Source organism: Vicugna pacos, chromosome 12, assembly GCF_048564905.1.
Source record: "Vicugna pacos chromosome 12, VicPac4, whole genome shotgun sequence".
Taxonomy (NCBI): domain Eukaryota; kingdom Metazoa; phylum Chordata; class Mammalia; order Artiodactyla; family Camelidae; genus Vicugna; species Vicugna pacos.
Genome location: NC_132998.1, coordinates 42685773 through 42708287, shown reverse-complemented (window position 1 = coordinate 42708287; position 22515 = coordinate 42685773). Strand labels below are relative to the sequence as shown.

The 22515-nt window shown below is 35.6% G+C and overlaps 2 protein-coding genes across 11 annotated transcripts in view; one reads left to right on the top strand and one right to left on the bottom strand.

Moving 5' to 3' along the window:
* Positions 1-199: 199 nt before the first annotated feature.
* On the bottom strand, positions 200-21962 carry TSPAN19 (tetraspanin 19). 2 transcript variants are annotated; one of them, XM_072973318.1, is made up of 10 exons: positions 21908-21962; positions 15848-15955; positions 15044-15134; positions 14880-14952; positions 11783-11916; positions 8536-8610; positions 5489-5599; positions 3353-3496; positions 2352-2435; positions 200-1072 (listed from the first exon to the last, which is right to left on the bottom strand). In XM_072973318.1, the coding sequence occupies exons 2-10, from the start codon at positions 15850-15852 to the stop codon at positions 1004-1006; spliced, it is 786 nt and encodes a 261-aa protein (XP_072829419.1). In that variant the 5' UTR covers positions 15853-15955; positions 21908-21962; the 3' UTR covers positions 200-1003. The 2 variants fall into 2 exon arrangements, with proteins under 2 accessions (XP_072829419.1, XP_072829420.1); XM_072973319.1 differs by lacking the exon at positions 5489-5599 and having other exon boundaries at positions 3353-3490.
* A 102-nt stretch (positions 21963-22064) lies between these two features.
* LRRIQ1 (leucine rich repeats and IQ motif containing 1) overlaps positions 22065-22515 on the top strand; it is a 178788-nt gene continuing 178337 nt past the window's right edge. For all 9 annotated transcript variants that reach the window (XR_012078573.1, XR_012078574.1, XM_072973310.1 and 6 more), the window contains exon 1: positions 22065-22110. The gene's annotated coding sequence lies outside the window, so the exon portion shown is untranslated. The remainder of the gene's footprint in view (positions 22111-22515) is intronic.

The following is a 22515-nucleotide window of genomic DNA, read 5'->3' as shown; positions in this document are numbered from 1 at the left end:
AAAAAAGTCCATAGGTCTCTGAAATGGGCAATGTACTGAATAGATAGACGAAATGAGATATAATTGAATGAGTAAATGAGAGTGAGCCTTCTATAGGAGCGAGATCAATGCAGAATCTTCAATTAATCTATGCTGTCTTCATTTCCTTAAAGTGAATGCAGCTTTTTTCTATAAAAGACAACAATGATATAATACCTCGTATTTGTAGAGCACTTTTTTATTTTTTCAAAAGACTTTTTTTCTGCTCGCATAGTATCATTGTTAGGAAAACAGCACAGGCAAGTTATTTTTATATCCTTCAGAGAATTGCACATGCACGCACTAAACAAAACTTACAAAAAAAAGGGGAAAAATGAGGAGCAAGTAGAGAGTATGGAAATTCAGTGAGTTTTAGAATAGATCATTTTTGCTGTAGTGAAAAATTCATTTTTATTTTAATATTTTATTTTTGACATGAAAGTGTATCCAAATCTGTAAAACTTTATGTTTATTATCCACTTACAAACATTATAAGGAGAGAGAAATAAATGATTAATTCAGTATAGAGATCAGTATCATGAAGATTTTCCATCTTTACTTCAAATCTCCTGTAAATGAGTGTTGTGTTCTTAAAATTTGCAAATGTAAAATACATGTTATAATCACTTACTTAGCATTTTCTGAACATCATATAGGTATTTTTTTCTAGATAAGAAATTTACAATACATGTGATGCTTCACATTTTGAAATAAGTATATAAGGTGATATCCTTTGAATTAAAAAAATAAGTCAAGGTAATGTTCTGAACTGCAGAATTTGATATTTTGAAAATCTAAATTAATAAAAACTTCATGGAGTGATTTATTATAATATTCAATAATTTTGTATTAGATATAACCAATGACTTGAATAAATCCTAAATTTAATGAATGTAATTCAAAACTCTTTTGGGGGACTGAAAGAATGCAGCATGATTATTTTGAGAATTAACTGATTTCCTCCAGGCAAATTAAAATCCAAAGATCACTTTTCTGCATATATTCTATTCTTGATGTGTCTGAAGAAAGAAATAGTTAATGAGACTTGCAAAACCTGGAAGAAAAGGAAACAATATGAGATCAAAATGTAATCAATAAAAATAATTTGTAAAGTTAATACTAGATAATTACCAAAATGCATCCTGTAAAGGGAAAGGGTGAGAACATTTCAGAGTGAGTACATATGGTTGTGAATAAGAAGTCTGCACAGTGAGTCTTGTAGGGTAACCCAGCTGCCACCAAATTCCTTTATAAAGGGGACGAAGGAATAGACTGCTCAATTTTAATTACATGGGCTATCACTGGGCTAGATGCCTCAATGAACTGCTGGTCTGTTTTGTGTTCATCATCTTTCCAACCATGTCATCAGTCTTACAAAACTGCCTCTTTTCGGTATAGGATCATGAAAGGTGGTCTGCAAAGGGTAGGTGATAAAATGGAGCAAGATCCAGCCCCCCTTCAGTCTTGTCTTAAATACCTCAGCATGGACACGGTAGAGAATAAACATTTAAAAAGAATGTTATCAATCCTTATGAGAATGTCTTGTTTACCACCATCCTGAGACAAATGCTGTTACCAGTTGAAGGGAATTTATGAAACCTTAGGTGAGTGCCTTTGTGGATCAACATAAAATTAAACTTGGTATCCTATTTTGGCCAAGCCATGCATTATATATTTATTCCAACGCTGTAGTCTACACAATAATAATCTATCCATTTTCGCAGTTTCTTTGAATTCAGAGCCTTCACTAGCTTTCATCAATCTGGATCAATCATCACTGAAACTGGAGAATGAAGTACTATTTCTGAACCTTGCTTCTGCCGTTGGCACCCTGGGAGTCAAGGAATATGTAGATTTTGCTTCCTATTGTATCTGTAACATCTGGCACAGTACCCAGCACACAAGTAGGTGTTCTCCCCCCTCCAGATTTATTGAATGAATGAATGAAGCAAGGAATGAATGAGTATATGAGTGAATAGTAGATTTGCTAATGTCTAACATCTGCCCAGATTTAACAAATTTGCCAACTTGCAGACTGCCAAACATGGTGCTCTCACTGCCGAGACATGAAGTATCTTTCTTAAATCACAAAGCAATGAAATCACTACCTCCCAGGATGACAACTTATTAATAGGCTCCACCCAGGCAGATTTAGGAATATCCCTCCAGCTGGGACCTATTTCTCTCCTGAAGGTGAACAGTTTCAATGTCCTGGCTCCTACTGGATTAATTTATCCGATTAGATCTCCATCTGGTTCTGCGGTTTATTCTGTATAGTTTATATTCAATAGGTTTTTTTTTTTAAATCTTTAAACATATAAACAAAAGCTTACCTCTGAAGCCAAAAGTCCAAAGTTAATTCCAATTAATGTTAAAACATTAGCATGATACCATGTGTTGATTTTATTTTCACAACCCTAAGGAAAAGAACTTACTTAGACTGACTTGGAGATGGAAATGGTTTTATACATAATTTCATTACAAACAAGACAAGAAATGGAGATTAGTAATTTATCAAAGTCTAAAAAGCAAGTCAATGTTTAACCGGAGACATTTTAGTCCAGAAAGCTTCATAAGATGGCAGGACACCTCAGCTGCTACTTTCAAAGTTGCTAAGATGTCATATAGTTGAAATCAGAAATTTATTAAGGTTTGAGAGGGATTTGATTTTCTGCACACTGATAATTCAGTAGGGTATATACTACTGCCTAAAGTGCTATTTCCCAAATAGGAGAGCGTTTTTAAAAGCATAATGCTCTATTTATCTGTATGTAACTGAAAGAGTCATCTTAAAATTAGAGTAACATCAGTAGACAAACTATATAAAGTATTAGAAGTTCTTGAGATGGAAATCCCTAGTTTATCAGTATCTCCTATCTGTAAATAGCGGTTGCTACAGATGAACCTCTACTCTTGCTTCTGCCAAATTTACCTAAACACCACTTTTGTCACTGCTGGGGTTTCCTCCCTCAGTTTTTGCCTAACCTCATTCCTCTTTATTTCTGCTACTGCAACTCCTTTACCAATCCTGTACACCAGAGATTTGCCAAAAATGCCTCCTCTCTTTGCAGGGATTTGGAAAGGATAGTTAAGAGAAAGGTTGATGATCCCCAAGTTCTAGGAGCACTTAGATCACATACTCCAAAAAGGTTAATTAATTTATTACATAATGTAAATGATACTACAATTCACCTCATTATGGTTTCAGTTTAGTGAAGTTGCTTAAGAACTTAATAACCATGAATAACATTTTTTTAAGATAAAAATTTGCTCAGAATTCTAAAATGACTAGCAAAAAAAAGGCAGTAAACATTTGGAGAAGCCTTATCTTTACCTCTAAGTAAGTTGCATTCAGTGGCTCATCACAAAACCAGTTTCTTAATGTAGAATTTGTGCAAGAACATGGCACCTGTTCTGAATTTTCTTTATTCTTATTCTTTATCCAATCTGTGTAATTTTTTTGGCCACAACACTGTAACTAGGAAAAAGGTTCTGTAAGTTTCACTCTAAAATATTCAAAATGCAATTAATTATATGATTCCCATGCACATTAAAATGGTTTTGTGATAAATTTATTAATTAATTCTCCATTTAAATATAGTGAATTAAGCAAATAAGTATATTTTTGTTTGTTTAATCCATGACTTTGTTGCTGCTGTGGTTGATGTTAACCAGAGCTAAACATCTCTAATATAAGTGGGCTGTGTTTGAATGAAAGTATTATATCTGAACTTGTCTTATAGAAGCTCAGGATGAAAGATATACTTGATTTATTAAACCATTTTGAAGGCCTGAAATAGAAGAGAGAATCACCTTAGCCATATCTTCTCCTAACTATAGCATTTCTCTTTAAATTTATCCAAAATATGCTGCCATGTATGTTTAATATACATAGCAACTCAGGGTTATTTCTACTTTCCTAGGGTTAATGTGAGATGTTAACTTTAAATTTTGCATTGTGTGAAAAATTGCCATAAAACCCCTCCAAAAAAGATGATAAGGAAAATAGTCATAGAAATGATCAAACATCTATGAAATGTCTCATTTCCAATCCCATCAAGTTGAGTTGAGAGGATGTGAAAGAATGAGCTTTTATGTCACCTAGAAAATAAGAGAAAGTTGAAGCATTTCATTGTTTTCTAAACTTGTTATTGAAAGTTGTAACACCATCACTGCCTATGTCCCAACATGTACCAATAATATTGTTACTATCTTGGAAAGGTTGAATGACTAAAATAGTGCTTTAGAGTTTGGGTATTAGAAGTTAGCTTAACCAAGCCTACATATACTATCTCAATAATATTCATTGCTAGGAACTATAATCTGGATTCTCATTAGTCATAGTGGTGTCATACATATAGAACTGTTTTCCTAATTATCAGCTTATGAACATAGGAAGGTTTGATACTCTGCTGTCCATCATAATGCAACCTGAAGATGTAAGACCTGTTCAGATCACGTACACCAGCAAAAAAAATAAGATGAGTAAAAGTATAATTCATTTAAATTCTTCTAAAAAGCATTTCTTTTTAGAATATAATAAAAATAACAATTTAATATAATAAAATAACAATTATTTGTATGTGAGGCTCTGGTGAAGCAGTTAAGAGTATAAAATCTAGTAGTAGCCTGTTTAGGATTGACTCTTGGCTCTGCCACTTATTAGGCATGTGACACCGGTTAAGTTATTGAATTTCTCTGACCATCTATAAAGTGAAGATTATAGTTCTTACCTCATTGGGTTGGGAGGACTAAATGAGTTAATGTAGGCAAAGCACCTATAAAAGGGCTTGGTACTACCTAAATGTTTGCTTTCTTTTTTTTTTAATTTAAATCAAGCACTTACTATGTTCCCGTGCTGATCTATTCTTGTAAACCATTTGGCTGACTCCACACCTTCCCTTACCTTGCCCAGAAAAATCTGAATGGTGGAAGATAATAATCCTAACAACATTAGCTAGCAATTATTAGTTGCTTACTGTGTCCCAAATCCAAGCCTTTCTACATATGCTATATAATACTTCATTTATTTTGACAACCAGAGGTATTAGTATGGATCCTAAAGTGAAGAAGGTTACTTGTCGAGGATAACAAAGCTACTGCGTGGCAAACCTGATGTTTAGACTGAGGATAATCACTGCGCTATTCTGTGGCCAGCAGGCACTATGCTCAGATTTATCTCCCCACAGGTGTAACAGGACAAATTCCCTCACTTGGCAGAAGACCCAGACAGATGAATCCAGGTTAAAACCACATCAGTAAACCCAGAAAAGGAGATACACATGACCAAAAAAAGGATAAAACTCAAGATATGTAAGAGGAGACAATCACTGCTCACCTAGTCTATTTAGATGAAACACAAGAACCTCTCATTCCTCTGCCCAATCCCCTGTCCTTCCTTCTCTACCTGCTTCTCTGTGGTGGTCACCTTTGGCGTCTAAGTTTTAGTTTTATGTTAATTTCGTCTTACTGTTTTCTGTAAAGCATTCAGAATGGTCCACTTGGGTATGTCTTCAGGCAAATCCTTAGACCCATACTTAATAATGACTGAATCAATTTCATCATGCCACATTTGGCAAACCTGTTGAAAATTTTATTAAAAGTGAAAATGTGATAGAAACTTTCCTTATGGTTCCTCATAAACAGTAATCAAAGTCAGTTTGTCCTTTCCTACTTATTTGTAAGCGTTTCTTTCTTCTTCTTTTTAACAACCAGTGAGTGTGGGGGCATTTGGTCTTTCCCATTGTGATCTACAGGAAGACTACGTTAGATTTACTTTATGATTAAGGAGAAAGTTATGTGCTATTCTCCCGAATGTCTAAGAGGCTTTCTCTAGTATACCTTCAGGGTCCTGTCATTCTATGAGTCTATATCTTTTGTAGTTTTTAATTTATTTTACAACTTTGTAAGCTGTAGAAAACTGGATTAGGCAATGATTTTTTTATCAGGGAAATGCAGATAAATTTTTCCTGGTGGGGACATAATTGATCCTTTCCCTTTCCAAGTCTGTTTATATTGGTTTTGTATTGTATAATTATCTTCTCTTTGGACTCTCCTTTGAAATGGTTTTTGTATCTTACTGGTTCCCACATTAATCAAGATGTTAAATAAAATTGTTGGCCTGTGTCTATTGTATATTTTTATAAGAATTATGACTTTAATTTAAAAAGTATCTTTTTTAATGCTCAAACAAAAACATTCATATCTGAAAGTTTGGGGGAGAACTGCTATCTTAAATCTAGATATTGCAGAGGTAAATTTTAATAGCAATTTACTTAAGCATTTAAAAGTTCCTATGACTTTTCATGACTACTTCCTAATTTGGTTCTGAAAAATATCAAAAGAAGAAAAGACCAGATGCCATTTGCATTTTATAAATGAGTAGACAGATGCTCAGAGAATATAATAATCTTTTTATTTACACAGATAAAGAAGAGCTGAGACTTTTAAATTTAATTCACTTGAATTCTAGTCTAATAATTTCTCATTGTAATATGCTGTCTTTGAATAATGAAAATTAATTAAACTGGTGTGAAAACTACAATAATTAAGACATCTGTACAAGTTAAATTCTTACACACATAGGTATACTTTGATACATTTAAGAAGATTAGAATAAATAACATGTTGTTTAGACCTGTAAGTCATCTATTTAACTTATTTCTCTAAGAATTTTTAATTTAGAATAGAAAATGATGTTTTTCCACTTGATATTGTTGTGGAGAGGGGTCAGGCTTATGACCTTATTTACCTTCTGAAGCATTGTTTGGGAGATTCGGAGTGCGTATGAATCACACCTCAGTACAGAAGAGTAAAAGTGGGTTTCATATATAATCTATGTGACTACTGTATAAACCAAATTCCCTCACATGTGTTCAGTTTGACAAACATCCACTGATGCCCTAGTCCATCTCCAACACTGAGTTAGGCACTGTAAATGACATAAAAACTTAGAGGCTCATGAGCGCTTAATCCAGTTTGAATATAGAAGGCAAGTTAAAGTAAACAAAGGTGAGATCTCTGGGATCAGGTAGTAAGTATTAGAGTGCAGGCTCTGTCATTTGGCCATGATGTATTTTAGCAAGTATTCCTGCTCTCAGAGCCTCAGTTTCCTACCCTAGGAAGTAGCACTAGCAATGCATCTCTGGGAGTTGTTGTGAGGATCAATCATATAGTGCCTATAAAGTGCTTTTCACAGCCTCTGGCACCTGGTAGTTACTATTAAATGGTAGTTCTTATTATTCTTAAAATAGGTAGAGAGGCTGATGGGTTGGGATCTGGTGCTTTGCCACTCAGGAAGTCCTGTAAAGCTTTTAAGCTGTTTTGGTGTACACACACACACACACACATTGTGGATGTGGAGAGAAGAAATTTTGGTTCCAAATGCCAAGCCATTAACAACAGGTCCTAGGTAATCAGATATCCAAGACAGACGTCAAGCACAAGAGAGCAAATGAAGCTGAAGGGCAGTGGAGTTATATAGGAGAGATTTTGTTGAGGTTTGGCCATTAATTAGGAGTCAATGTATAGAGAGAATCTGAAGCTAGGGAGCATGGGAATTAATCACTTCTTCAAAATCAGTGAAGGGTGGGGAAAGGTATAGCTCTGTGGTAAAGTGTGGGCCTAGCATGCATAAGGTCCTCGGTTCAATCCCCTGTAACTTCCATTAAAGATAAATAAAAACCTGATTACTCCCCCCCCCAAATTTTTTTTAAAAAAATCAATGAAGGAAAGGAAGAGAGCTCTCAAATAGCTACTCTGTGATAGGAACTTTAAAATTGTCAGTTAATCATAACTCTAAACATAGGTAGATGAAGATACAGGCTTAAGGCTGTTAAGTGGCTTGTTGCTATCTCGTCATATGCAGATCTGTCTGACTTCAAGCCCATGCTCTTATCGCTACAGGACAATCTCCTTGATACAAATACAGACCTTGACTGCACTGAAACATTGACATTTCTTAAAGAATTAAAAGGAGTTATCAGCTGTAACGGTAAGTTTTATTACCAAAAAGTTTTTCCAGGCAATTTATTATGTGATTTTTTGAATTTAACTTTAAAAACATAAATATTGTTCTAATTAATTTAATTATGTTACTCATAACCATACCTGTACAAAATATATGAATTACTCAATACATTTTATTTGAATGAAATTGCTAAATTTAAAATTAGTGTAAGTTGAAAATGTTTCTTTACAAAAATAGAATATAGTGTAGTGATTGGGGTCAGCAGTGATACCCAGGGTTGGCTGGGAGGCCAGTTTGGAATTTCCCACACTAAGCATCACCTCCTCTTCCCCTACATTTTTTGTTATTTACAACATTCTCAATCTTCTGTAGACAGAGTTAAAGACATGTTTCTCAAGCCCGCTATTCCAATCCCATATAGAATTCTAGTATTTCCATTGAGCCCTTTTTCCCTGCTAAGACATTTACCTTCAGCTTTTAATACAGGGTTAAGTTTCAGTAATCTAAAGTATCCAATATTCCTAATTTTTCAAATGATGTTTCCATACCTCGTCTTTCTTTGTGAAGATTAGAGCTGAAAGGACAACCTGAACACCAAAGGCCCACGTTAACAGTACTGCATACTGAAACAAAAGAAATATAGAGATAAGAGCTATGCTCCTAATATATTTTTTAGGTGCTACAATGATAGGAAAATGTACACATCATATGATATGTAGAGTTTTAAAATGTACATAGGCATTGCTGAAGTTTCCTGCTCTCATATACATGAGTGAAATTATTGAAACAAAAGGAAAAGAAAAAAATCAATGAAATTTGGATAAGAGTAAGATAGAAAGAAGTGATACTATTCATGAGAACCCTAACAGACTGTTTGGTCTAATGGAGTTGGTGATATGATGTGTATGCACATTTGGATTATTTCTTTGAAAACTGAAAATATTTCTATCCAAACCCAAACAAAATTACTTTCATGCTTATTTGACTATTTTTTTTTTAACATTATGGCCACTGCATTCTTCTTCATCACAGCAGCATGTAGTGTACATATTATTTAGAATTCATAGTAATCTTAAAAGTTAGCAGTCTGAATATTTTACTAAAATATGAAAGAATGATTTACTGTTAGTGTTCTTAGTATTTTAAACATTTAATACTTTAAAATAGTCAATTAAAATTGCTTCCTTGACATCAATTATATTTGCTATTTTCAGAGACAAAAATATGGTCTTTAGATACGTTTAGAAGTTTAGTTGTTTAATAGTTCCATATACAATACCTCACTTAATCTTCACAACCAAGAGATTGGTAGAGACAGGAAAAATTGTGTGAAATAACTAAACAAAAATGTTACTATTTTTTTTTTCCAAAGACAAGTTGTTGTCTAGTGGACAGTCTCAAGTTTCTGATCCTACGGGCGTATGAAATGTTACCTTTGACTAAGCTGTTATTTAATTCTGTAGAGAATTAACTTACAGAACTCTGACAGCAATACAAATGTTCCCTGTCCAAAGTAATGCAAATGACTACTATTCATGGAAATACAAATGCATACAGTCTATAGAGACAATAAATCCACACAAACGTAATTCTCATTTAAACCAGTTGTTACTTCTTACTGGTTCCCTTGTTAATTAATTATTCAAATAAAGTCTTGTACACATGCTCGTTTACATATAGGTGATTCATGATTTTACCTTTGAAAATTATCTTTTAATAGGAATTAAATGTCTACAGTAACAAGAAAAATTCAGTGTATTTATGTTATTAGCACTTAAGACAGCGAGAGACTACCCGAGAACTTTTAAAAGAAAGAAGTAAAACTGTACCAAAGAGTTAAACTGCAAAATCAGTGTCTGTTTGATTAGAGCAGGAACATGCAAAATCACTTTTAAGACAGAGAGTAATGCTTAGGCCTATAAGATTAGCCCATAGCTTGACTGTGTGAATTAATATGGTTAAAGAAAAAGGGTGTCCATCAAAAGAGTATGGGTAAATTCAGAGGAGAATAGCAAAAATGTCATGATGGCAAAATGTTGCAATACCCTTCCATGGAGTATCTAGAAGGAAGAATGGCATCTTGGCTCCAGGATCTAAGCCATCAGGTCCCAGTATCATGTATATTCCTTTTGATGGGGTCTCTCAGACTTTCTCAGTTGGAGGCCATTGATACTTGAATCACATGAGGCAGAAATTTATAAGATGTTTATGTTTCTCTCCCCCTAGTTTCCCCCTTCCTTTCCCATCCTCAAACCCTGCATTATATTAATAGTAGGCACTGTATCTCCTTTGCCTAAATGGAACATTGTGGCAAGGAGAAAAATCAAAATCTCCCTGCAAGCCATTTCTGTCCTGGTTTCCATATCCAAAATCAGAAACCCCATGAGGAAATTATGCTAAAGGTCCTAGAAGAAGAGAAAGATAAACTTTGAGAATAGAGAGTGGGTGTTTCAGGAGAATAAGGGAAAGTGAGGTTCTTTTTTTAGACTAAAAAGATGCAGAGACTAATCCTAGAGTCTGTGGATTCCCAAAGCAACAAAAGTTAGCACTTGGCTTCCTGGCATTGCCATGGTAAGGTGGCAAGACCCTAGAGGGAAATGAAGGTATCATTTCCAGTTTTGCCTAAAATGCTTCTGCCAGTGGTAACAGTCAAATAATCACAGGCAGCAATTATTAACACTAGACAGCAACTACTTCCCACCAGGAGTCAAGCAAGCAGGAGTCAAGCATGGCTCCTTTAATTGTTGTGTCACTGCCAGGGTTGAATGTCTCAGGTCTCGGCGGGTGGGGGTGGGAACTGCAGGGAAGGAACTGGGGTAATGGCAACTCACCAATCCTTCACAAATGATTTTCATTGATACGCCTGTACTGGTATATACTGGATGAAGAGCAACCCTACCTTTGCCACTGTAGGGCCATTCAAACAGCAGAATATGTAGACCTGAAGGGACCATGTGAGCTGGGAAATTGAGTGCTTTCTTTCATGGTAACCAGTATAAACTGATGACCAGAAACCATAGCGAACACCCAGAATTTCAGTGCTGCATAAGAGCTAAGTATCTCTGCATCCTTCCTAGCAAGAGACTCCATTGGCTACAGTTGAATTTCCTGCCTGCTTAACAGGAGAGTGCCTGTGAATTAAAACTGATCTGATTTAAAGAAAACGTTAAAAGCTCTATTTCACCCGAATCTGTGGGATGTGATCCATGCTGGTCACATGTATGGTAAATGGCTCATGTTCAGGTCAGTATTTCTGACCATAATTCATCTTTTCATGTTACATGCCTGGGGATACATAGTGTGCGAGCCAGATGCCAGAGTCTGGTCCTCTCAGCAGTTATTTATCTTTGTTAAATAATAAATTGTGATCTCAGTTATATGTTACCTTCCCACACAGCACCCCCACAGAGAGAAAATGTGCCCAGTAAAAGCCATGTTTCCTTTTCCTTGCTACGTTTCATTGCTTATTGACTTTAACATACTTTATTCTGATTTTAGTCTTCCGATTTAGGTTTGGTTCATTGTAGTTCACCTGAGGAGATGGCTTCCTATTGACTGTGTGTTGAAAATTAATACCTAAGTGTGCAAGTGTTGAGGTCCAGATTTGACCCATGGAAAACTCACCAAGAAAATTCCACTGCGAAAGATTCTTGAGAGGGAGCGCTTCCCCTCCTTTCTCCCAAGGGCACACTACACTGCATTGTTACAGTAACATAAATCATTCTTGCTCACTTGGGTGACCTGAACACTGAAACTCGAAGGTACAAATTCAGGCTATTGAAATGAAATACATACCAGAATGAGGAGCCATCTGATTTCATTGTGAATTCCCAAATAACCCAAGAGGCAAAGAAGAACAGTAGCAGATCCAGTTCCCATCAAAATTCGAAAAATATATACTTCCAAGTGATTATTTTCATCTGTGGGGACTACAACATAACTTATTATTAAGTGATACTTGTTTTCTGTTTAATAATAAATGCAGCAACCCAAGGTTTCCCTAAGCAGCTGTTGCCAAACCATTAGGATTCTCTTCTCTCTTTTTTAACCTCATTCTAGCACCTCTTACTCTTAGCAACAACTTTTCTTCCTTTAATGACATGGTAGGGAATTTCTTAAATCTCAGAAGATATCTTTACCTTTACCTGTTCTTCATTGTCTTCTCCTAAAGAAGACAATTTTTTTTCTAGGGTGAATGCTTCTATGTCCAGTATACCTCCAAACATTTATGTATTCATTCATTCATTTATCAAAAATATTTTGAGCACCTAACATATGTGGGTTGTTTCCCTTGAATGAAACCCTCAGTTTATTGCTAATATGCCCCCATTAAAGTTGTTTTATTCTCTCCCCATCTAGACTAGGCTCTCTGTACTAGAGACTAAATATTTATGTAATCAACAAACTGTTAAATGCTTAGTGTTGTGGCACAGATGTAGAACACTAAGTGCTTAACAAATATTTTAAAAAGGGAGGACTGTATGGACTATATATGCCCTAGGTTCTATGGGAGAAGAGCAGAGGCAGTGGGCAGCAGTGTGCTGAAACCAGACCGTTCTGGCACATAAAAGCCAACTGTTAAATTTTCACAAAATCCATAATCCAACTCAGTCCACACTGGCACCTTGAAATTGGCCATCATAGGATTATTTAAACCACAGAAATCAGCAAATATCGTAAATGCAAGACGCCATCCCAGAACATTTACCGGCACATCACTGGGGACAAGGGCACCTAACCCAGTAGCGGAGAAGGCTGGAAGGTGGAGGTTGGCAAGATCACTGGAGAAGGCAACACCCGAGCTTAGGCTTTAATTATAACAGGGAATCTCTAGGTTGGGATGGGGGAAGCGTCCCGAGACACAGACCCATGCAGTGTTGGTAGGAAATTCAGCATTGCTGGCACTTACAGTTTCAGGCAGGTGAGACAGGGGGTCTTAGTTATGAGCATTTTGTGTGCTATTTTCCAGTCTTCCTCACTGGAATTAAGTGCCATGAGGGCAGGCCCTTTATCTTTCTTCTATGCTACTGTATCCTCAGCTTGTGGGATAGTGCCTAATGTGTAGAAGGTGCTCTATAAATATTTGTCATGTGAGTAAATAATGACGATGGGGGGTCAGAGAGAAGTTCTCAATGTTTCATGGTTAAATTTGAATCAATTCCTTCCGTGGCATTTGGAAGATGGCTGAGAAAGGAGATCAGAGGACAAGGCTATCAGAAGCTATTACAGTGGCAGAGGATAGATGAAGACCTCAGGTGGCATGGTGTTATCACAGATTGAGAGGTGAGGGCAGAATGACTTAAAAAGAGGTAAATTAACTGAAAGTTAAAAAGAGGCAAATTAATTGAAAGTTACAGAAAAAGAAGAGGGGAGAACCCAACGTTTCTTGCCTCAAACTGGTTATTTAACTGAAAACTTAATTGAGATTTCACTAAGTCTTTTAAATACATGATTAAAAAAATAGAACTTAAAAAGTAAGTTTCTGACCAAATTTGCAGGTTTTTTTCCACAAGCAAGTACATTAGGATTGATAAGAATTATTTGTCAAGTCTATAATGGAGGGGAAGCAAAAAGAAAAGAAAATGATTTTTGTTCCACCTTAATCACTATGCTATTAAATTAGATACTGCATGGGACGTACTCAGCCCAGTGCCGGGCACAGAGTCCGTGCTAAATGACCGGAAGCTATTATTGTCATTGAGGGGAAGGAAAGGAGAAAGATAGAAAGATCTCCCGACACCCATTTACTCTTAGCAGATGTTTACCGTTAGCAAACATCATGAATACTCTTGCATAGGCAAAGGATACAAACAGGAAAAAAAGATAACAGGCACTTAGGTGTAGCTGAAGTTGACATAAATTATTTAACATTTTGTAGCACTGTATTTATTACATAGTAAGTCTTTATTTAGCTTGCTTTTTCCTACATATTTTTTTCTTACTTGATATCCACTAATAAATCTGTTGGCTCTAAAGTACACAGGTTTTTTTTCCATATAGTTAGTGAATAAACAGTGGTGTTCAATAGAATTTATTGAGATAATGGAAATGTCCTAATCTGTGCGGTCTGATAAGGTAGCCAACACCCAATAGCCACCTGTGGCTACTGAGCATTTGAAATGTGGCCTCCTTTCTGCCAACCAAGGATATTTACATGAATATAACCCTTGGTCTATGAAACTTCAGTCCACAGTAACCACAGCACTCCACAAAATGGTAAAATAGGGTTAATGTGAAATCCAAAGCTTTTTTCTAATAAAGTTGAAGGCATTCAACTACTTTATTAATATCGGGGAAATATTTTATATATATAAAGTATATATATACTCTAATATATATATACTCTAAAGTATATATAATATATATAATATAATATAATATAATATAATATAATATAATGTAATATAATATAATGTAATATGTAATCTCACATCTTCTTCATCCATTCATCCATTGATGTATACTTAAGTTGTTTGCATAGAGAATACTTAATTTCTAACCAAGTGATTGTAGAATATATGGTAACTGAATTTTAAAAGAGATTATTTAACTTGGGCAGAGAAACTATGTTGATTTCCATTATCTTTTCAAGTCCACAGATCTGCAAAAGTCCAGATTCATCAGAACAACCACAATCCTCCATTTCTCTCATCCCTCATGTCCAAAGTTCCTAGCTCTCTGTCTCAAAATTCTTTCTACTTTATGATCTGGATTCAAGTCTTATTATTTAATAAGGTGTTTGTAAAACCAATTGACATAGACCTTCCGAGGAAAAATTTGACGGGACTTAATGAATTTTAGAGAAATACTGCCACCTGCTGAATAAAACACACATGCATTTGTTTAAAACTGAATGCCTTGTTTCACTTAAGAGAAAAAGGAAAATACATACCCAAAACTGTGAAAAAACTATTTCTGTCTAATAAAAGCCATGCACCAAATCCCATAAGTAAAAGTCCAAGCACCTGCAAAAAAGATAGCCAATTCTTATTTTTTAGTAACTTCCAATAAAAATGCATTACATTTTCTTTCCTAGCTGTTGATGAAGATACTTACCAAGAAAGCTCCATTGATGAGATTAAGAAAGTATTTAAAAATTAATGTTTCACTTTTCCTTAACATTCTTCCTCTCCATATACTGATGATTCTGAAAAAATAAGCACAACCTTTACTATAAACACTCACCACAGTAACAACTTTAAACAATTCTGCCTACTCATGTTGTTTATTTGCATATTTTTTCTCATACCAGCAGTCAGTATAACATTTCTTTCTGATCTCCTGAATGTACAGAAATATTGAGGGTATCTTGAAACTGTACCTGTTTTTCTTTATCTGCATTTTTTTGGCCAGGCAGTCAAGACCAAGGAGTCATCTGTATAACATGTTAAGAGCTGCCTTACTGAACTTCATGCAGTTTTCAGAAAGTAAAATATTTTGTTTCCAGTCTTAGCATATCTTGTTCTCCTTGCTAGAAACCTTTCATTTACCTCTGTTACCTTTTTTTCCCAGAATAGTATCTGTTCCTCACTGAGGTTTTGCCTTGGAGGCCTTTCCCTAACCTCAATTTGTTACCTGTTTTCACCTTGTCTTTCTTCCAATGTAGCCTCTGAGGTCTTTAACTGGAGAGAGAAGGCCTTTTACACCATTTAAACCCCAAGTCTAGCATATAGTAGGTACTCAATAGATAACTGTTGAATGAATGAATCAGTGAATAGGTAAATTAAATCATTTAATTAGTTCACAATTTACTTTGATATACAGTGTAAGGAAAAGAAGTAACTTCAGGTGGTTTAAATAAAAATTATTTTCCAGACAGCAAATTTTCCTAAAATATTTATGAAAAAAATCAACACTTACCCCATTGGTTTTGGATGCTTTGTTTATTAGATACGAATGTTTTAAATTTTCTTGGGTATGTTTCCAGGCTTTCTTTTTTCCTTCATTGTTTCATTTCTCACTGGCTCCCTATTTTAAAAAATACTGTAATTTACAATGTTTCAATACATGTTTTGTTTAATTGACATGGTGAAAGCAGATTTTGTAAGACTAATTTGAAGCTATTTGTCCCTAGTTAGAAAGAAACTAATCTATTTGTTCAACTGAAGGATGCACTGGAAAATGGAGATTTCTAGGTTAGTGTGCATACACCTCCCCACCTACTTCAACCCAAGGCCTTCTTCCCAGCTTCAGGACTCTCTCTAGGCTTTGTCTTTTACCCTGTGCCTTGAACTCACCTGCTGTCATTTGGTTTCCCCAGGTTCTGACCTCTAGTCTTATTCTTGGATTTCTCCAGTGCCTGGCCCATTTGAATGGGACACTGAGTTGGAAAGATTGCTTGATTTTTATTTCTGTTTCCTTCCCAAGATGCTGTATATCTACATTTTTGGCTTCAATTCTATTTACTGCTGCATATGAGATCCTCTCCTACATACTGAACGAGAATTTAGGGCCAAAGTCCTAGCCTCTGTTTCTCTACAAATGAGAAAGAGAAAGGAGATAACGAATGAGAGCTCTCTGCAGAGACTCTGTTGTGAAATGCTGAAGGCAGAGACTTGACTCTTGATTTGGTAACAATTAGCAGGTTAGAGTCAAGGCTAAAATGTTTTATTAAAACATCCAAATACAAAAATACACAGAAGTTTCTTCTTTCTCAGTACCAGGTGGGTAATTAGGTCTCTACTGGGAAATCACCTTAGGAACATGGGGCTTTCTCCAGGCTGTTCAATATATGGCTGCCAGATATGCTCAAGTGTCATCCTTTACAAGCAGCAGAAAGGAAGAGGATGAATAAACTCAGGTAAGCATCTGTTAAGCAAGTGAAGTGGAAGCTGCACACTTCCCTCTGCTCCTATTCGGCTGGCACATACTTAGTCATATGGCACTTCTCAGCTGGAGGTGGAGGCAACTGTGTGCCCAAGATGATGGAAAGAAGTGAATTAGGGTGAGAAATGCCAACACAATGCCTGACAGTTCAGAAAGGGCAGAATAAAAGATAGCTGGAGGGAGAAAAAGAAGGCTTGGATACAGTTTCATTATGCTTTACTACAGATGAGAAAGAAGCAAAGATGATCAGAAAGATTTTTTTACAGTGGGAAAATAAAAGAATAATGATAATCAATAGAAATTGTTTGAAAAAATTACATAAATTTCATGAATTTAATGTTTAATAATTGGGTTTGAATTGATAAAAAAATACCTTGTGGTTAAGCATTGGAAATGGCATGCAGGTAAGTGGACACCACAGGTTACTCAGGCTTGGGAATCTTCCACAGAGAGCTGATGTCATGGGAGTAAGTGAAAGAGATGAGGGATTCATTACAGATAAAAATGAGTGGAGGTTTGATGGTAGAGAATGATAATAATTAGAAATCTTTATTTTTTAGAGACAACTTTTACGAAATGAGAAAATAACCAAAGCAAGATCTCATGGACACTGATAGAGGAAGAAATTTCTAAAATAGTGTTACATGAGACAGATGCCAAAAAGGGTGAGAATTCCATACTATCAAAGTCAGCCCACTTGGTTAAGGAGGATGCCCGTGGTAATTTCAAAACAGTAGTGATTTAGTCAGTTCGGGCCGCTGTTAACAAAATGCCACAGACAAGGTAGTCTATAAACAACAGAAATTTATTTCTCCCCATTCTGCAGGCTAGAAGTCTGAGATCAGGGTGCCAGGTTTCAGACTTCTTAGATCCTCACATGGCCGAAGTGGCTAGGGACCTCTGTGGGATCTCTTCCATAAAAGCCCTAATCCCATTCATGAGGGATCCACCCTCATAACATAACCACCTCCTAAAGGTCCCATCTCCAACACCATCACAACCGGGTGTGAGGATTTCAACATGTGAATTGGGTGGGGGCAGGGAGTGAGGGTGGGGAACATTCAGACCGCAGCAAAGAGTTCAAGGTAAAGTTAGAACACAACAAACAAGGTGTCTTAGCAATGAGTCAAGGAAGCCCATAGCCCTGTTTGCATAGAATGGTAAGAGGTGGTCAGGTGCCGATCCTTTCAGCCACAAGCCCCGCATACTCAAAACAACGTCAATGAACTTGAAGATGTTATAACACAAAAATACACAAGTTACTCGAGTTCCTATTTAAATATTTGTAGTGTGAAAGAACTTTGTTTTATTTTGCTATAGACAAAGAATTTGGTTTTTAATGTTTTTTAATTGAAATATAGTTGATTTACAATGCTGTGTTGCTTTCTAGTGTACAGTATAGTGATTCAGTTATACATGTATTTATTAGTTTTCATATTATTTTTCATTATAAGCTATTATGAGATATTGAATATAGTTCCCTGTGTGATACAGTAAGACCTTGTTGCTTATCTGTTTTATATATAGTATTTATATCTGCAAATCCTGAATTCTCAATTTATCCCTTACCACCCCCTTTTCCCCCGGTAACTGTACGTTTGTTTTCTATGTCTGTGAGTCTGTTTCTGTTTTGTAAATAAGTTCATTTGTGTCATTTTTTTTTAAGATTCTACATATAAATGATATCATACGGTATTTTTCTTTCTCTTTATGGCTTACTACACTTAGTATCATAATCACTAGGTCCATCCATGTTGCTGCAAATGGCATTGTTTCATTCGTTTTTATGGCTGAGTCATAAGACTTTGTTTTTAACTTAATCAAGTAATATCCTGGTGTGGTATTTCTTTGGTTCATTTCCTGTTTAGTTAATTAATGGTCCAACAGCAGAGATATTTTTCATAGTATAAATGCTATAGGGAAAGACAGTTTGCAACAATTCACCTATTCATAGGTGTCATTTTTCACTAAATAATACTCTAATTACTTTTTGTTATTGTTTTTAAGTTTCTTCTAAGTGCCAGAAGATGGGAACACACAAAAAAATGAATAAACAAGACAAATTATTAGGGAATCAAATATTAAAACCTGTGGCTAAATCTGAATTAGGTGTTGGGGATGTTAGGACTGGGAATAAATGGAACTAGGAAGTTTCAGAAAGGAGATGAATTTGAGATAATCCTTGAAGGATAATTAAGAAGTTCCCAGTTAGACCAAAACAGGGTAGAAGTAGGAAGTTTTCAAGACAGATGGAACACCGTATTCACAGGCTTCATAGTGAAGTGCATGGAGGCACAGGTCAGAATGGCAGGAGAGGAAAGATAAGGCTAGAGAGGCAGACTCAGTAAAGATTGCTAGGGATCATGTATGCTCTGCTAAGAATTTGCTTTTATGTTTTCTGAAAGTAAAATGGGGAGCCATAATTTTGTAGTCAGCTTAGAAGTCAAAACAGAAAAGAAACCTAAGATGGGGGATACTGCACAAAGCTAATATGCCAGTTCATAAGAAATGTGTGTGGTCTAAACGGCAAGATGGCAGTGGGGATGGAAATATGAGAGAGATAGCAGGAAGCAGAATTGGCAGCATTGGGATATTAGATGCAAAGATGAAATCCAAACCCAAGTCTACAGAGCTTAAATACTTAAGCTATTTAAATTATCCCTTATTCTATATATGTCATTTATACTGATTGCCTTGACCATCAAAATTTTGCAAATTAGGCACCATTATGCTAGTATCCCCAATATTACCAGTGAGGAAAGAGACTCAGGAAGGTAAAACAACTTTCTTGAGGTCATCTAGTTAATATGAGGCAGAGCTGAGATCCAAACCCAGAGATACAAACCTCTCTTGCTACCCTTTGCAAGCCCCATTATCATCATCTATAAACATCGATTAGAACAGCAATGCATCTCAGAGGGATGTTGTGAAAATTAAATGAGATTATGTTTGTAAAGCAATTAGTCCAGCACCTGGCTGAATGTTACCTAAAATCTTATTACACCACATCTTAGTATAGAAATACTAAGGTTACACAAGGGTGGTGTTCATGAGGTTGGAAAATGGAATGGGGCCTGGTGGAAAGTGATGGCCTCAAATAGTGGTCACGGCAGCTGCAGGGAGGGTTAGAGAGGCAATTTGAGACTTCTGGATAGTCTTTAAACGGAAAAAGAGAAGCAGAGTCTATGAATCTGACACGATAGCTCACATTAAAAATATTATTACTTAATAATCACCCTCAAGAAAATGAAGCAAAGAAACACCTGCTATGCAGCTATTTGCAAACTATAATGTTACTCAAATATTTAAATTATATCACTGCCATATGAAAAATAAGATGGCTAATGAAGACTGCAATTAAACTAAAGTAATTCCACCACTCAATGAACATTTTCAAAGAAATCTTATTCTTGTCAGATATCTGAGAAACAAACAGTTTGCTTTCATCCTTTCATTGTCTCAGTCAATATGGATATGTGTTCTCTAAGGGCAATATGTTGGGCTAAGCCAAAAGGCTATAAGCCAACCAGACCTGTGGATGATTTTCAAAACAAGAACAAAGTTTAATGAAAAGAAAATAACCTATTAAAAAGAAAAAAAAATTCAGATTAAAGGGTTATGGACTAAGTCACCTAATCCATTTTAGGCTTTAGTTTCTAGGAAAATTGTAATTAAATAGATTTTTGCTAAACATTGTGGAATTAAACAATAGTTTCAAGTTAAATTGACTTATAATCTATAATGATTTGAGATAATTGTTGTATTTTTCCTTATTTACCAATTTAGTAATAGCTACGTTACAACTAATGGATAAGAGTTGTTCACTTTTCTTCCGAAGTAAAAAATAATGTCAAAGTATAAGAGGTGTAATAACAGGCACCATGGATTAATTTATCTTCAGAAAAACTTTCAATATTTTTCTTTTTTGTTGTCAATTTGTTTGACAAGGTGAGCCTTAAGAAGGAAAGCAATTCAGACATCTTTAGTAATCAACTAATTTCTGATTAGTTGATTACTAAATTAACTTCCAAATTATTTTTAAGAATTGATTAACTACTAATGGATTTGATATTCTTTAGGCAAAGCCTGGATAATTTCATAATTACCAATAAAATTAATCTTAAGATTTTTACATGTGAATTTTAACATGATCTGGTAGCCTGAGTTTTAAATGAAAAGTTTGAATAGCATGTATATCAACAAAACTGAATTAAGAAAAGAAAAAAGGCACTTGACCATGTACCTTGATAATGAAAATATCCTAAATGTAATTAGATCTGAAACCAGGAGTATTTTATTTTAAAAAATCATCTTTCTTAAAGTAGACACCATTTTTTAATATCAAAAGTCTACTTATTTCTCATTCTATATTAATTCTTATGTTGATGCAATACAAGTTTACTGTTACCAGGAAATACAGTCTGTTTTCTTTCAAAGGCTCACTGAACTGTTTGCTTTTGTTTTATTGTATATCAGATATCTTTTACAGTTATGCTTAGCCACTTCCTCTTGGAATTTAATGCTTCGTTTGCAAACTCTTAAAAAAATTGAAATCAGAAATATGTTACTAAAATGAAATTTCACATTTTGTACACTATATATTTGCTCGCCAAAAAAGAAACTTTGTTGAATTTTTAAGTTAAAATTAAAAAGCATGATACACTTAAACTTTAAATTTTATATTAAAACAGAGGGTGCCACCGTCAATATTTTACAGCAAAACATATTCCAGAAAATAATTTTCAAATTTCTTACCCCCACACTTACTCACTTAGAAGTTTTGAACAGGCATTGAGTGATAATTGATTGGGTTTGTTTGTTTGTTTTAAATCAACTGTTGTTATGGAAGGCAAACAGTTTACTGGCTTGACTTCCATAATTTCAGGCTCCAGAAGTCTCTATTCAGAACAGGATTAAGATTTGGTGGAATAAACAATTTATACATGAGCAAATCAACATTGATTAGGTGCAAGTAATAAATATAGATAGATCAGAAACAATTTAAAGGTCGGGCTACCTCTACTTGGGTAATTGTAACAAAATGTCATTTCTTCATTAACTACTTTCCAAAATTATTTAAATATTTAAAGTTACCTGGAAGAAATTTTAAGTTCCTCACCCAACTCCTGTGATGAAGCATTCGTTGCAATTTCGAATAGAGTTAGTTTGTCCTACTGGGGCACCGGTAAGGAAAGGCCGGTCCATCTTCCTTGGGATTGGCGGTTGCCGTGGTTACTCTTTTGTTTGGAGGCTCTGGGCGCTGTCTTCCAACCACCGGAGGATTTAGCCTCTGCTGGGTGAGCCGGGGTCCCTCAAGGCTGGGGTTCGTGTAGCGGGAAGGGAGGCAGAGCTGCGGGGGCGCAGGCGGAGCCGGGCCCCTCTCCGCCGAGGCCGGGCTTTAGGGCAGAGAGGGAACCGCGCGCCGAGCGGGTGGCTGCGCCAGTCTGCGGACCTAGAGGCTCCTTTCAGTTTTGGAGATTTCGATAGTTTACTCAGAACATGAAGAACTATATAGTTAAAGGGTGGAGTTCCTTAAAATTGTCCACTTTTGGCACCTTTAGCCAACTCAAAGTGATTCATTGTCAACTTGAAGTAGTTTACTCTAGCCCATTTGCTGTAGGACCCGTCTACGCCTGCACTGCCCTGTCCTGTAACCACTAGCTACAGGTGGCTGTTGAGGGCTTTAATGCAGCTAGTCCTAG